This window comes from Microcebus murinus, chromosome 11 (assembly GCF_040939455.1).
Source record: "Microcebus murinus isolate Inina chromosome 11, M.murinus_Inina_mat1.0, whole genome shotgun sequence".
Lineage (NCBI taxonomy): Eukaryota > Metazoa > Chordata > Mammalia > Primates > Cheirogaleidae > Microcebus > Microcebus murinus.
In genome coordinates, this window is record NC_134114.1 from 42207565 (window position 1) to 42223946 (window position 16382).

The following is a 16382-nucleotide window of genomic DNA, read 5'->3' on the forward strand; positions in this document are numbered from 1 at the left end:
CACATGAAAACTGTGCTTCATTGGTATTATAATAGATTTACCTGAGTACACAGATCCTCTGTGTTGCTTGAAGTTTTAATTTCGTACTAGCTCCATTGTAAGTCAAAACAAATTAAGCAGTACCTCTATTTATGAAACCCCAGGGAATGAAGTTCCTAATATAACAAAAGCCAAATTCAGTCACAAGTGAATGCAATTTTCCTCTTTGAAGCTATTGCCACTTAGGATTAAAGTAATCCATTCAACACAAAATCTTGTATAAAAAATCACAACCACCAAAACTTTCAATTTGGCAAGAGTGTCCAGCAACCTTTTTCTGAGAATCAAGGAAAATGTAAATTAATATAAGAGTAAAATTAAAACTGTGTAGTATTGTGTGAGGTAATATCTGCCAAATTGAAATTTTTCATTGTCAAACTCCAAGCGACACGTGTGTATATCTGTATATGCAGCTTTGCTGGGGTTTTTCGATAATGCTAACTATAGTTACCAGTCATCAAGTCGAAATGTTTACTCCCATTTAATGAGCACAGTATATTCCATACTAGCACAAACAGAAGAAATTTTAGCCCTTCCCACAGTTTTAACAGGCAAGCTTATTCTACAAAAATAGGTGAAGAGTGCTCACCTGGCCATTTAAATTCTTAATGAGGAAACAGCTGTTTTCTGTACTTTTTATCCTTTCTTTGCCTTCAAATTGTAAATTCCTAATAGACTTGAGTATTCATCTACCCTGAAATCTTTCACTGGTGTCCAGCAAAGTTTTGATAGCTTGTTTTTAGCACTGGGAGCCTCTATGTTATCATTATTTTTTATGTCTTAAGTAGGCTTTCTTTCTTTTCTTTTCTTTTTTTTTTTTTTTTTTTTGAGACAGAGTCTCACTTTGTTGCCCAGGCTAGAGTGAGTGCCGTGGCGTCAGCCTAGCTCACAGCAACCTCACACTCCTGGGTTCAAGCAATCCTGCTGCCTCAGCCTCCTGAGTAGCTGGGACTACAGGCATGCGCCACCATGCCCAGCTAATTTTTTCTATATATATTAGTTGGCCAATTAATTTCTTTCTATTTATAGGAGAGACAGGGTCTTGCTCTTGCTCAGGCTGGTTTTGAACTCCCGACCTTGAGCAATCCGCCCACCTAGGCCTCCTAGAGAGCTAGAATTACATAAGTAGGCTTTCAATATAATTCTTTTTTAAAAAGTCAGAGTACAAATATCCAATATAGTTGTAAATAATAATGATAATAATTGTAAATAATTATCATTACTATAAAACAATAACTAATATTTTCAAATGATTACTATGTGCTAAGGACTGTGAAAAGCATTTTACAATGGTTATCTCTTATTAGATTCTTTTTTTATTAGATTAGAAAAGGGAGGTCCAAGGAGGACATAAAATAATGTGTCCATGAAGTGATGGAGTTAGGATTAAATGCAGGCCATGCAACTTTGTATTTATAATGCATTTTCAATGCCAGAACACAAGCAAAACAATGCATATTCTTTGGTACATTTTACATCTCATGAAGACAATATGCTAAAGACAACAAATAGAAGAGTTACACATAAATGCAAAAATAAAATCAAAATAAAATCAAACAACAAAAACAAAACAACAACTAATTCTTTACCAGTGATTTACAAAACAAAACAAGCTCAGCCTTGAGTTGGAATTTAGGCAACATAAGGAAAAAATTACCAAGTCTGAAATGGGATCTCTTTAATTGTCATAAGAGAAAAACTTAGGCTTCATTAGAGAAAACACATGCCCAAAAATGTCTTCAAACTTATTAGTTATATGATGGCACAACAATCTGTGCTCAAAATGATATATCAAAAAATTCCAATTTCAATAATTTAAGAAGTATTTAGCACATGTGTGTAGACACATTCACTAAGCAGATTAGGCCATTTTGTTTGATAAATGCCAGTAAAACAGGGTGATTTTTCCAGGAGTGCTAATGTCACAGATTAAAACTAGACCGAGAATCTGACTTCCACAGAGTAGAAGGAGGCGGGCAGAAGAGGCTGAGCACATGGGCTGGCGTTCACAGGTGCCCTCACTTTGTGTTCTAGGAACAGGCTCTTCTTTCATAGTCTATCTTGTAATATTTGACAAGCCCATTCTTAACGTCAGTGGCCCTGGCCCTGCCCTCTTGGTTTTTCTCCAGAATGCGTTACCAGGGAAAAGATTTATGGGTGGCTAGCATGACAATTTTAAAGGTCTACATACGATGAAAGGATTCAGTAGATTAAAAGCAGAGCTTTGATCAAATAGAGAGGAGAACGATATGTTTTATGCATGCCTACTGTGTGCCAGACATGGTGTTCTACAATATACTCTATTTAATCCTGACGACTCTGCATTAGATGCATGCTCGTATTCCCATTCTAAAATAAGGAACTAGGCTCTGAGAATTGAAGTAACTCATCGGCAGTCAAGCCCTTGGCAAGTGCCAGGGTTCAGTGGTTTCCAAGTGCCAGTCTAAGATCTGATGCTTGTTCAGCAGAATGCTCATTGGTCTTTGTCAAAGTGAAAGCAGACATGGACCAGGGAGTGAGGTTTTAAAAAGCTATACATATTCCTTTGGAAAACTCTCTTTTATTCTGAGATTATGCTCTCTCTTTTTCATTGAAATGAAAATGCCTTTCAAAAATAAAATGATTGTATATATGTATATTAATGGGAATTTTCTTTTTAACATACTTCTCCTGGCAAAACAAGGAGTTGTAACCCTAGGTCAGTCTCCCAGGTCTTTTTGAAATTTTACTGGGTCATAAAATCCCAAGGCATGGAATTGTACATTTTGCTGAATTTGAACCCAGGCTTTAAAATACTGTTTTGTTTCTATCGTGCTACTTTCTGTATGCTCAAATGGATTCAGACTATTCTGAAGCCACATGGAAGTAAATGTTCTAGAATCTAGAACAGTACTCCCCAATAGAATATTCTATACTATTTTCTCTCTGTGCTGTTCAATTCGCTATCCACTAGCCACAAACACACAAAACAGAAAGTAACCAGCCACACAAACAAAACTGGCTTTGGTAGTTATAACAAACCTGGGGATGTTTCTTCAGTGAACCTGACCTGAACCACATCATGAAGTGTCATGAATCTAAGAGCAAAGCCCAGTGTCTGATACTCCTTACTTTCTGGTTGAGGCTTTCTCTCTATATATTTGTAATAGCACATCTTTAAATGATTCATATTGTGAGATTTAGAAAGAATGATTTAGTAATACTCCCTAGTACACCTTATCTCAAGAGACATATCACATAAATGTTCCAGCATTATTTTTCCTTATATGGCTCAGGAGATACTGAGAACAATTCACTAAGGAGCTAAGACAAGCAAAAAAAGATATTTAAAGTGATTGATGTGTAACTGAAAACAAGTATTTATAATGGAATCTCAATGTTGGCTGGAGAAGTCTCCTTTTCTATCTAGGATTAAAAAATAAAATAAAATAAAGACAGGAATGAATGCTTCCAACTCTCAGCCTGCCACCACCTCATAAACTATCAAGATAAAAACTTTAGAAAATTTATATTTATAATACACTGGACCATGGTTTTGATTTTAGTTTTCTTTAATATATAGAGGCCAGAGGGTTGAGACAGGAAAGCAGGTGAGAGCCACCAGACACAATATCCACAAGTGATTGAAGCAGAACCTCTTTTGGTGGCCGTCTGTCTCTTAAAATTTCAAGGGGGCAGGAAGAGTCAATAATTTGCAATGGCAGTTCCTCCATTTAGGGCCACACTGCACTGAGAGTATTATCCAGGTTATTGGAATAGCTTTTTTCTTTCAAGATGGTCTTCAAAATTTCCTTATTTTAGTTAGTTTAGTTTACTCACAAATTGCTCTTACAGATTGTGTGCTTTGGGGATATGCTGAAAATAGGCCAGCTCTTCCTTGACCAAGGCTGATTCAAGTTTGCTCTTTAGCAAGAATCTGATGTCTCAGGGGATTGTGGGATAGCTGCTTTTAGTATTAAACCACTTCTCCCCACATTCAAAAAAAATGTTACCCTTCATAAAGTATTAAGTCTGAGGTAAAGCATAAATGCATATTAAAATATTTACAAGTTTAAATGATTCCCCTTCACACTGCCTATTTCTTTATATACATGAGTAGAAGACAACTCGGGTAACTATTTTTTTAGGTTGTTTTTTCTTTTTTTACACAATTAAAAGTGAGTCCAAACACTGATAAACATAGTGAGTATGAAGGAGATTAAGAAAGAAAATTGTGTGCTAAATATTAGGGCAAAGTCCTGGAGTTAGAAATTACAGTAGCCTTGTCACTGAAACAGAATTATTGATATGTCTGCTTAGTATTATTTATTTCCCCTCAGCTTTAACAATTTTTCATGACTAATATTTATGCCTCCATATCTCCTCAGACTTCAGTATATACCTATTACTTTGGCAGTGATAACCATGAGATATTAGTATATGTAATTCAATGAGTTTGTTACTTTAAAAGGTTGGAGCACAATGAAACCCGGACATGCTGACATATAGTAATCCATTAAAATTGACTATTTTTACCCTGTGGCATTAAAAACACGATCATTCAAATTGTCAGCACATTGGATTTCCTTCTTCATGATTTTTTTTTAAAGTATGAGATTATACATATAAAATGTATATTCAGCTAGTGTTTTATAAATTACCCAATTCAAGTATTGAAGAAGCATGTTTAACTAATTTATAAGTATTATTTTACCATTAATTGAACTCCTGGTTTTTTGAGTCAGAAATAAAATTACCTCAGTGACTGAATAAAGGACAAAAGGACAAATAGACAGATATTTTTTTAAAAACGGTAGCAAAAAGGTACTCTAGTAGCTGATGATCTTAGAATAACATTCTGCCAATGAACTTCTTGGGGATTTTATAGCTTGTGTTAATGTCTACATCAATACTCCACAATAATAATAGTAACAGTGGTAAGCTCACACAAATCAAAGAAAAAGCCTGACCTATCAAGATCATTACCAAAATAATAGCACTTGTGACAATAATAGAAGATTGTGGCTACCTGGAGTCCTAACAGAATTAAAAACAAGATAAATTATTCTCTACTCTAGAGCATACCAGAAAGTTCATGGCTTTGGATCTATTGAGTTATTTCTTTCTCTTAACAAAATATCTCATCAGAGATAAATTTATCAGAGATCTGATTTACCTCCAATCCTCAGGACACGAATAAATACAGAGGTTCTCAGATTTTCTCAGTTCTTGATGCCTCTACCATCTCAATATTTTTTTACAGTACCCCATCTGCCAAAAGAAATAACTAATAGTTCCAATTATGAAGTAGTTAATTCCATATAGTTTAATAACGTTTTGCCCTAACGATTTAGCAACTGTTGAGCACTGCACAAGTTCTCACTTTGGAATGAGATCGGACACTGCCGCCCTGGTTGCACATCGATTTTTGCTCAGTGCTCACTTTTTAATCCTGCAACTGCCGAAAACCTAGTTTTTCAAAGATATGATGTCACAGAGAGGAATGTCATGATCTAAATGAGAAACTGGGAACAATTTCAAGCTATTAGTTTTCCAGGTGGATGACAGATGTTTTTGTGTTTCTCTTGAAAATTTAAAATACCCATGTGCACCCATGCGAATTCCCTCTGTTGACTCAGCACACATATTCTGCATCCCAGCCCCAGTCCCATTACTCCTATACCTTAGAGTGGGGGAAGAGGACACCCACTCAGTGGGGAGCACCCAGGAATTGGGGAAGGGATGATTTGGCCGTGGTACCTTTCTGTGTTTACTTAATGGAAGAAAGCTTTCAAATGGCAAGTTGATATGATTTTGAAACCTACAAGCTAGCTAGGAAGGTGCTACAAACTTTTCATGGAGTTCCAGTGACAACTAGAACCTTTGTAATGCAACATGTCTTTTTATTATACTTTTGGAGATACCCTGGTAAGACCAAGGAAGAATATCATATCCTGGAATAAAAGATACGAATAGACATATAGGCAATCCTTCTTCCTCTTTCAAGGTCAGCATGAGACGTACTATCACCCTTTTACGCAGTAGGCAAAGAAGTGGGGAGGAATGGCTACAACTGAAAACCCATGTTAGAGGCTCAAGAGGTGGTGAGGGACTTGGTAACTGCTAAAGAAAGGGCAGTAGTTTGAGATGGGTGTGAGGGATACTGCCCACTAGCTGAGAGAATGTCCCCATGAGGCACTCCAGAGGCCTGATCAATAAGGTCCTAAAAGTCTGAATGGTGCATGGGGATAAGTGAGTTACACCCCCAGGTGTGTCATCCCAGCTTTTTATGATATATTGAGTGTACTCACTCCTCCTCATTGCTCCTTCTGCACACATTTCCCCTACCCCATATTCTGTATGTAAGAGTAAAGTATGTCAATCTGGGTAAAGAGCTGCTTGGATCATCTTTGGCATCTGTATGTTAGTGTTCATTCCACAGAGGATGGCAAAGAGAGGGTTAGTTACCATATTTTTCTAAAAACCTAAGTGGTTTGCTTATATTCAATAAATTCATAGTTTTATGACTAAATTCTATTTTTCTTGTCACTGCTAATTCTCCTCTTTATCGTTGCAATGTTTCATACCTTTGTATGTTTCCAAATACACACACTATATTATTAGATGATGTACAACAAGTAACTGTTCTTCAAAAAGCTAAAAATACCGGAGAGATAAAAGTGTAATTATGTTTATTCTGTAATTTTCTTCATGTTTCTTCATGACATCACTTGGGCAACCTTCCGTTATCTAGTTGTTTCTACTGTTACAAAAATTTTTTTACTATTAATAGTAGTTCAAATTTATTTTTCATGTATTTATTTATTAATATTTACTATACTCATGCTAATACTTAACATTTTCTCTTTCTTATTTTTCTTAAGAATTAAGTTGCTACTGTTTCATTTATATGTAACAAACTATGTGACGGTCTCTGACTGAAGCTGCCAGGAACTTCTCTTCTGCCTTATAAAAGATAATTTTTTAGGTTCAGAGTTTAGCTTAGTCTTATAGACTTGTATATATTTTCTAAGAGCTGGCTGCATTTTTGCTTTGTTACTTGTGTGAGCTTTTATCTTATTTTATTCTTAACCAACTTTTTATAGTGCTAAATAATTCATTTGGTCAAATGGGTTTGTTCAACAAGTACTTCCATTTCTCAGCAGTTTTTGCAGCAGTAGTGTATAGCAGTTTACAATGGCATTATCAAAATAATGTTCTTCTAGAATGATCAAAATGTTTTTTATGCTTTCAATAAAGATTAAGCTCACTGGATCTTGGGTCCATACTCTGTAAAATGGCATAATAATGGTCCCTATCAAAAGGACTATGAAAGTATAAAATGAGATAGTTGATGTAAAAATACTTGGAAAAATAATGGTGATATACACATATAATGTGTGCTGTTATTGCTACCATTATTGGTTTTACTTTCTTCTTGCCCTCAGCTATTTCACTGGTATGTATTTATAGAAGGTAAGATGATGACATCCTATCAGCTAAGAAGTGATTATTTTCCTTCTTAGTTTCCCAATATATTAAACAATTATATATTACTTAAAGAGCATTTAAAGATTTTCTAGAACAGTTCATTCAAATAGATAATTACAAACTTTCATTTGGTACTGTTTGTATTTGAAATTTCTAAGGGATTTTCTCAGTAGGAAAGCTTAACTAGAACAATAGGTATAAAATCATCAAGTGTTTAAAATATGCAGTAATGCCATTTCCTGTAAAGAACAGTTGAATTATAGACTTTGGACAATCCTCACAGCGTTATCATGAACTAGGTAAGGTAAGACAATTGAGATTTACACATGGCCACATGAGAAGTCAAAGGAAGAGCAAGCATAATCTTTTATGGTAGAAGATATGTGTAGTATCAGATTGAATATTGAAAGAGTAATTATTTATTCTATTTACCTTTCTTCCCACAGAGTCTTACTCTCTCTGGTAGAAAGATTGCCTTCCAGGAGTCAGTCAGTGTCAAAGGAAAACTGTATTGCTCCAATGTAAATACCCAGGGGGAATGGAAAAGCTAAACATGTCAACACACTATTTTTCTACACTATAAAGAGTTGCATCATGGTCTGATGGAACTCATCATTCCTATGCGAGTCTAATCAGATAAAGAAACTTTTGAGGTATACAGCAAACTGAGGTCATCCTTGTAAGTTTGGTTTGGAAATAAAAAAGTACTATTTCAATATGAAATGTAGGCTTTTCATAAAATACATGTGTATATTTAGTATTTAATGACTTGAGTAGAGGATATGAAACAATCTGTACACTGGTACCCTAAAATCAATTTACTACAATTAAAAAATAGAACACATAACTATGTAAATAGAATCTACTAACTCACCATGGGTTTTTCCCTTGTCTCTATCTATACCAAAGTTGTTTCACCTTTGATGAAGTTGGACTGGATGACTTTCAACTTGGTCCTTCACCCATTCAACATTATTTGTCATTCTCCATGGGGCTGTTCACTATTCCACTCACCTCTATTCTATTCCCCTTTTTGATCTGCATAGTGGCTTTTTTAAAGCCGTCCCCCTTCTTCTCAAGCTGCCTAATCTCTCTCTCCTTTGCTTATTGATGGCATACTTTCTATTTTAATGAAAAAAGTAGGGATTATTACCCTCAATTCTCAAACATCTTACCCTTCCATCTCTAAATTTATATTTCCCTTTTTCACTTAGTTCTTCTTTCTTCCTAAATAATACAATACTTTTCTTTACTACTTTTCCAAGGATAGTCTCCTTACTTGAGCTCATGATCATATTTTTGTCAGCAACTAAAGATTCATCTTTAACCCTTTTTTTTTTCTTGAGTTTTCAGTCTCCTTCTATCTACTGGAGCCTTCCCTCAGCTCAAGGATCCTGAATTCAAAAAACTTCTCCCTTGAACTTAATTCTCCCTCACGCAGCCTAAGCTCACTTTCCCCACTTTACTCATGAACCTTCTAAAGAGATGTGTGCACTTGCTCATATCTCTGCTTTCAATTCACTCCTCAACCCACCCGGCTCCCAATCCTATTACCTGAATAAGAGGCTCCACTCAGTTCTCACTCTAAGACGTAGTCATTATAAAAAGTAATTGATTCTTCTAATTTCTCCAGGACCTCTGGACTGTTATTTCTGCTCTCTGTCCTTGTAGTTTAACTATTGTCTCATTTCCTCAGCCTCATCGTGCAAAAGTCAAATTCATTACCTAATATCTGCCCTTGTGTTGTCCTCTCTCTGTTCTTTGTTCCTCCTGTTAACATCACCATCTATTTACTCATTCAGGGTCAAAGCTTTAGCATTCTCTTTGATTCTCCTTCCCCTCTGGCTGTGCTTCCCAACCCACCCCCTGCCACACACACACATACACACACACACAATTACACACAACATTCTGTTAGCCTCTTGCCTCTCAACCAACCTCTTCCTTCTGCAGCCACTTCCTTGATCTAGATCATCATCATATTTAGCCTGCTTTGTTTCTGTGAATTTGGACATGAACCACTTCCCTATAGTCACTTCATTATGCAATCATTCAAAAACATAGTAATAAGGATGCAATAAAAATAAGAATGTAATCATGCTAAACCTCAGCTAAAAACCTCTGTGTTTCTTGGGTCCCATAGACTGTACTTAAATCTCTTTTATCTCGTGCCATGTTTTGCAATTCACACCAAGAAGACTGTCATTCCTTAATTGAGTCATGATTTTCCATGCCTCCCTTTTAGCAAATGTTCCCTTAGCCTGGTATTTTCTGCACCCTTCCACCAAATTCCTATAAGATGAATTGCAACCTCTTATGAGTTTTTGAGGTGGTATCATGAGACGTGGTGAATGTTATTGGACAAATGTATAGATCCAAAGGAGGAAAGTGGAGGATAAATTTATGCAGAGGCAGAGTTACCACAAATAACAGTGTAGGTATTGAGTGAGAGGAAGGACCTATCGAGAAGCCTCCTGAACATAAAAAAAAAAAAAATAGGAACACCACAGTAAACATGAGAATGGAATGCACTGAGAAAGTAAGCTACTGCTGGTCTATGATCTGCAAACCTGCTTGTCAGTTTTAATTATTTTCCAAACTGTGTCATGTCTTAAATGATATTCAAGTCTGTCTAATATTTTCTGTGTTTGCCTCTAGTGATTCATATTTAAAAACTGTTTTAATTTGGGCAAAACCCACAAAGATTTCTCAAATGATCAGGCAAGCCAATGCTAACACTTTTATGTACATCAATTGAAATATATTCAAAATGCTATCCACTCTAATATCACAGGGATTTTCAAAGTGAGTTTAAAGCTTTTCAAAATATTAAAAAATATCCATGTGGCTAAGTAGCTAAAACTCAGTTCCTACATAAATCTAAACTAATGATTTAAGTGTTATTTTACCATTAAAATTTAATTCTCACTTTTCTCCGGCAATGTATTTTCTGGGAAAATAAATGTTTCTTATCAAGAATGACAGTATAGTCAAGTTAAATCTATCATTCATTTTGTAGCTTGTATAATTTTATTATTTTTTTCTGTAATAGAGGGAATGATGCAGTTGAACAAAAATCATTGGTTTTATCACATTATCAACTCTAGATTTAAATGTACTTGATTTTCTATAGGAGCTCCCTCTTGTTTTTGCCCACCCTTATACTTACATATCACTAGCAATGGAGGAGTTCCGGGACATAGACTTTGGAGAGAGGTCATAATCGCTGTCGGATCGATACAGGAAGGACTCCCGGCGTTGACTGTGGACAAAATTTGCTTGGAGAATTAGCCCAGATCCTGGGCTGGTCATGGGATCCAAGGGACTTCGTCCCACAGATGTGCCATTGTCCACGTCAAAACTGGAAATGAAGGAGAAGGAATTATGTGGCTGTGAACATTTGCCTGTGGATGTTTTAGCAAAGGATTTAGCTTCTGTTTAGGAATTGACAGTGGAATTAGCAGGAATCAAATTTACAGATGATTCCTGCTGTTACAAAATGATAATACTGAAATAGACAAAAGTAAAAAAAAAAACATACTTCACCTTCTTTTCCTGAGCTTTTCAATACTGTTATTAACTGACCAGATACAAGACATAGGTATTCTTAAACTCAACACCACTTATAAAGGAACCATTGTGCAAAAAATAGTCTTTTAAGTGAAGAATTCCTTTTTGGAAAATAAAAATTACATAGTAATTGAGTAATAGAATTTGAGTTCAATTCAACAACTGCCCCTTATGTGCCCATGCATCAGTCCCCTAAGCATGGGATTCTCCTCCTACCTTCCCGCTACCCCTATTCAATCACTAATTTCTGCTGTACCACTTCCCTCCATCCCCACTACCAACTCACCAAATCTGACCATTATTATAATAGCCTTTATATTAGTCTCTTGAATTCATTTTCCACCCTGTACCAAGTGTGATTCTTCTTAAAATCAAATCTGACTATGTCATTCTTCAGTTTAAAATCCTTCAGTAACTCACTATTATGCTCAGGATGAAGTCCGGATTTCTTGGCTAGACTGAAAGGCTTAACCATCTGTGCTCAATTATAATACAATTAATTGTCTTCCCAGCCTCAGCTTGCTATCCTCTTCCCTCGGTATTCTTGCTGCCCTCACTGAACCACCACCTCCTTGTCACAGGATATCCCCACCTAACCTTCTGTTCCTCTAGCCACCCAACCTCCCTGTCCCCTGCCTAGTAGTGCTCCATCCTGGAGGACTTAGCCTTCACCTGGAAGCTGCCCTGACACCCCAAAGCTTTGTGAAATGCCTTTTCTCAGAGTCCAGAGTGCTCACCATTATTACACCATGGAACCTTCACGAAACACCCTTTCTCTATGCTCCCCAGACACTTGCCCACTCCTTCCCTGTTAACAGAATTTACAATGAATTGAAAATTTCTATCATCTGGTCTCTATTGTTAGATTGTGAGCTCTCTGAGAATGGAGAATCTGGGTATTATTGACACTTGATATAGCTCTTCAAAAAACTTTACCAAGTGGTTTAAATAACTTAAGTCAATGAAAGGCACTGTGATCAGCAATACAAATTTTAGAGTTGAGGAATCCCACCCCCACAAACTTAACATCATAGTCTTTATAATCCAGATAAACTTTCCACAAAGTTTTTCTAGTGAAACATGAACCAGTATTAAAGTCAACTCTCATGTGTTCTTAGGAGAGGTGGGTGATAGCTCAAGATAGTCCAATAGGTATATGGTTTTTTAAAAAATTGTTGAGTGAATAAACAAATGAATTCAAGTTTAGTTGTCATCAACATTTTCCCCAGTAGAATCTTTATGCAAGCTATTAACCAGCTAATTTTAAAGCATCCTTTTGTTTTCTTTATTGGACTTATTCCTAAATAGAGTTAAGAACTAAAAATTGGAGGCCAAAGTAGAAAAATAAGGCTTGAGGTTTCATGAATTAGTCTATGATCATATAACAGTAACTCCAAATCAATCCATTAAATAAAAGAGGAAAAACTCATAATCTAACTTGGCCAGTCATAAGCATGTTTTCCAATTTAAAATTTTGTTAGACTTGTGTTATTTTCTACATGATTTTATTTGGTCTTGGAAAGACAATGAGAGATTACCTAGTTGAACAGATTCATTTTACAGACAAAGATACAAGTCACTGAGCTAACTGGATTTAATAATCTATTATTCCTGAAGTTCTTCTAACTCTATTGCATAATCATATAAACCATAAATATATGGCAGTAATTTTCTTTGACACTCAGATGAGGGGTATCTGTTTCACCTGAATAGGATAAGCACTCACGTATGTGAGACTTTGACAATCCTTAGGAAGGCCAGAAGGCAAGAAGGGTCTCTGGCCATTAAATAGGCATATTAGGGATCTCAGGCAAGCACTTCTTAGATATGTTTAATTAAATAGGTATTTATTAAGCACCTACTATGAGCACACTAAGATACAAAAATAAAGGATGAGTAATTAATTCAGGCTGGGATATCTGAGAAGTCTTCATGGAGGAGTAATATTTAAAGAGGGCTTTGGGGTCAGGCATTGTGGCTTCCACCTGCAATACTAGCACTTTGGGAGGCTGAGGTAGGAGGACTGCTTGAGAGCAGGAGTTCAAGACCAGCCTGAGCAAGAGTGAGACCTCCTTTCTACAAAAAGAATAGAAAAATTAGCTGAATGTGGTGGCACCTGCCTGTAGTTCCAGCTACTATGGAGGCTGAGGCAGGAGGATAATTTGAGCCCAGGAGTTTGAGGTTGAAGTGAGCTATGATCTCACCACTGCACTCTAGCCAGGGCGACAGAGCCAGACTCTGGGAGGGAGGGAGGGAGATAAAGAGGGCTTTTGAAAATATTCAATGTATAGCTGGAAGACATTAAAGACTTTTGTCTAGTGGAAGTATAGAAGAAGATTTCTTTTCTAACAAGAGAGTCATGGCAGCTCTTCAGCATGAGGAGGACCTAATAATGTGAATACATATAAAATGATTTATGTTGATTGCCCTTTAATGTCAAGATGTTCTTACCGTAAAATAAAAAGGAGAAAGTAACATCTCCTTATTATGCATGAACAGAAATGTAGGAGATATAAATATGATTTTAATTTAGTTTTTCTTAGTTCAATTGAGTACTGAATTTTAAAAAATCAATAATTTGTATTTTTTATTATTATAATTTTTCCAATTTAATTAAGCAAGTCTTAACTTACAGGGACCCTCCACTATATATTTTGGAACAAATATTGCTAAATACCTTAAAACATTTAACATTTTTTGATATAATATTACCTATTAAGACCAAAGCATTTATTAATAAGTCAAAAAATGCTTGATAGGGAGTATTCTAGGGCCTTTGCTATTTTCCCTGTATGTTGTAATATAAAAATTTGTCCACTAGATGGAGATTGTTTTTTTAACAAGGAGAATCTTTTTTTTTTTTAATATTCAGCAGTGTTTATTTTATTTTTATTTCGGAATATTACGGTGGTACAAACGTTTTGGTTACATAAATTGCCTTTGTACGGTTTGAGTCAGGGTTGTAAGTGTGTCTATCCCTTAGCTAGTGTGCATTGTTACTAGTTACGTGTTGTAAAGATGTGGAAACAACCCAAGTGCCCATCAATACATGAGTGGATTTATAAAATGTGGTATATGTATACCATGGAGTATTACTCAGCCATAAAAATTGAACTAATACCCCTTGTATTGATCTGGATGGAGCCAGAGACCATTCCTCTAGGTGAAGTATCATGAGAATGGAAAAACAAACACCACACGTACTCAACATTAAATTGGAACTAATTGATCAACACTTATGTGCACATGTGGAAATAACATTCACTGGAAATCAAGCAGGTGAGAGGGGGCCGGAAGGGATGGGTAAATTCATGCTTAACAGGAAAATCTATTTTAAGTAACCTTAAAGGGTTGTATTATCTACTTCTTAAAGATTCATGAAAAAAAGCTCTTAAATATCATCCAAAAAGAAAATTTCACAATCTACAGGAAGTAATTGCAAATATTGATAAAATAATATTAATCTAAGTAATATCAGCACTAGCTGTACAAACATTAAGAATGAAGATCTAAAAATGATTACTGATGTTTTATTAGACTTTTACTTAAAAAAAAACTCAAGAAGACTAAATTGAATTTTCATAACAAAATCACTGAATACTTATCATGCTGCGACAAAGTAACATGAGTATCATTAATAGTCTTGGGAATGACTCTAAATTTTGTTAACATAAGTTTTCTCAGAATACAGTTTGTTTTGGGATGTAGGGTATGAGGTTATTTGCATAACTGATTTCCATTCTATTAAATGCTCCTGTAATTAAAATTCATTATCAAGAAAAAGTAATATTACTGAAAATCTCTAGTCTGAAGCATTAGCAAATATCAGATTGATGAATGATCTTAAGAAAAAATGGACTTTGCACTGTGAAAAATTCAATGAACAAACTTTTACAATTTCTCTTATTTCCTTAGATTAGCACTTGATTAAATACACATATGTTAAACATAGAACTTCTCTGCAAGGCATTTAAGTCTAGTTAAGAGCAGAACATGAAACAACTAGAGAAAAAACCCAAAACATCTTACATCTGTATTGCATAGTATATAAATACTGAAATACTAAATTGTGTTATCTAGGCAATCAGAATATTCGATTTAGACACTGAATGTAAAAGGAGTTTAAGAAGCTGAAGGATGCATGTCTTTGAAGGGCAGGTAGAAAACATCCAGGCAGAGTAGAGTTGGGGTGGGAATGGAGGGTGTCCATCAAAAGTTAACTAGCAAAAGCAAACACAAGAAGGAATGAGAAAGTCATGAGTATAAAACAGGAAATTTAGTGTCAGGCTCCATTTGAGGGTTGATATTAAAGAATAGTGGGGACCTGTAAAAAATGGCAATTTTGTACGGTTCTACCTAACAGGTAGAGCTGGATGTGCTTATGGAAATCTAGGCCAAGGGGTATCTGCAGAAGCTTGTTATAAAGAAATATGTGGATGGACACACACCAACTTTTAACACTGAAATCCCAGGGTGAGATGAGATGAGATGAGATGAGATGAGATGAGATGAGATGAGATGAGATGAGATGAGATGAGAAAGACTATTACATTTCACTTGTATGTATACTTTCAGATTGTTTGATTTGTTAAACATATTAGTTTTGCAACTATTAGTAAATAAAAAGTAGAAAACAGAGTAGAAAGCAACAAAGAAACAAAAAAATAAACTAAAAGGAAACTCTTCTCCCCCAAAAAAGCTTGTTCATGAAATCTTTCAAATATTAGAACTTGGGAGCTTGCCTTTGGAGAGGTTAGTTTTGGATTTAAAAAGACAGTACGGGCTGGGCGTGGTGGCTCAAGCCTGTAATCCTAGCACTCTGGGAGGCCGAGGCGGGTGGATTGCTCAAGGTCAGGAGTTCGAAACCAGCCTGAGCAAGAGCAAGACCCTGTCTCTACTATAAATAGAAAGAAATTAATTGGCCAACTAATATATATAGAAAAAATCAGCCGAGCATGGTGACACATGCCTGTAGGCCCAGCTACTTGGGAGGCTGAGGCAGGAGGATTGCTTGAGCCTAGGAGTTTGAGATTGCTGTGAGCTAGGCTGATATCATGGCACTCACTCTAGCCTGAGGGACAAAGCTAGACTCTGTCTCAAAAAAAAAAAAAGTATGTTTTCACTCAGTGGGTAGTAAATCAACTGAGAATTAGACTACTTATAACTTAGTTACGTAACTGTCTGAAAGCCTACTTAGTTAATTTAGTCTGAAATTACAAATGACTTCAAATAAGCTACCAACTTTTGAAAGACAATTTTATATACAGTCTATGCTATGGTATTATTAATAAAACAGGAAGATG

The 16382-nt window shown here is 35.7% G+C and overlaps 1 protein-coding gene across 8 annotated transcripts in view; it reads right to left on the minus strand.

Moving 5' to 3' along the window:
* The window catches only part of PDE4D (phosphodiesterase 4D), a 1055987-nt gene that overhangs the window by 210813 nt on the left and 828792 nt on the right, over positions 1-16382 (minus strand). For all 8 annotated transcript variants that reach the window (XM_076008347.1, XM_076008348.1, XM_076008349.1 and 5 more), the window contains one exon: positions 10679-10870. In XM_076008347.1, coding sequence (XP_075864462.1) covers positions 10679-10870 — 192 coding nt within the window. The remainder of the gene's footprint in view (positions 1-10678; positions 10871-16382) is intronic.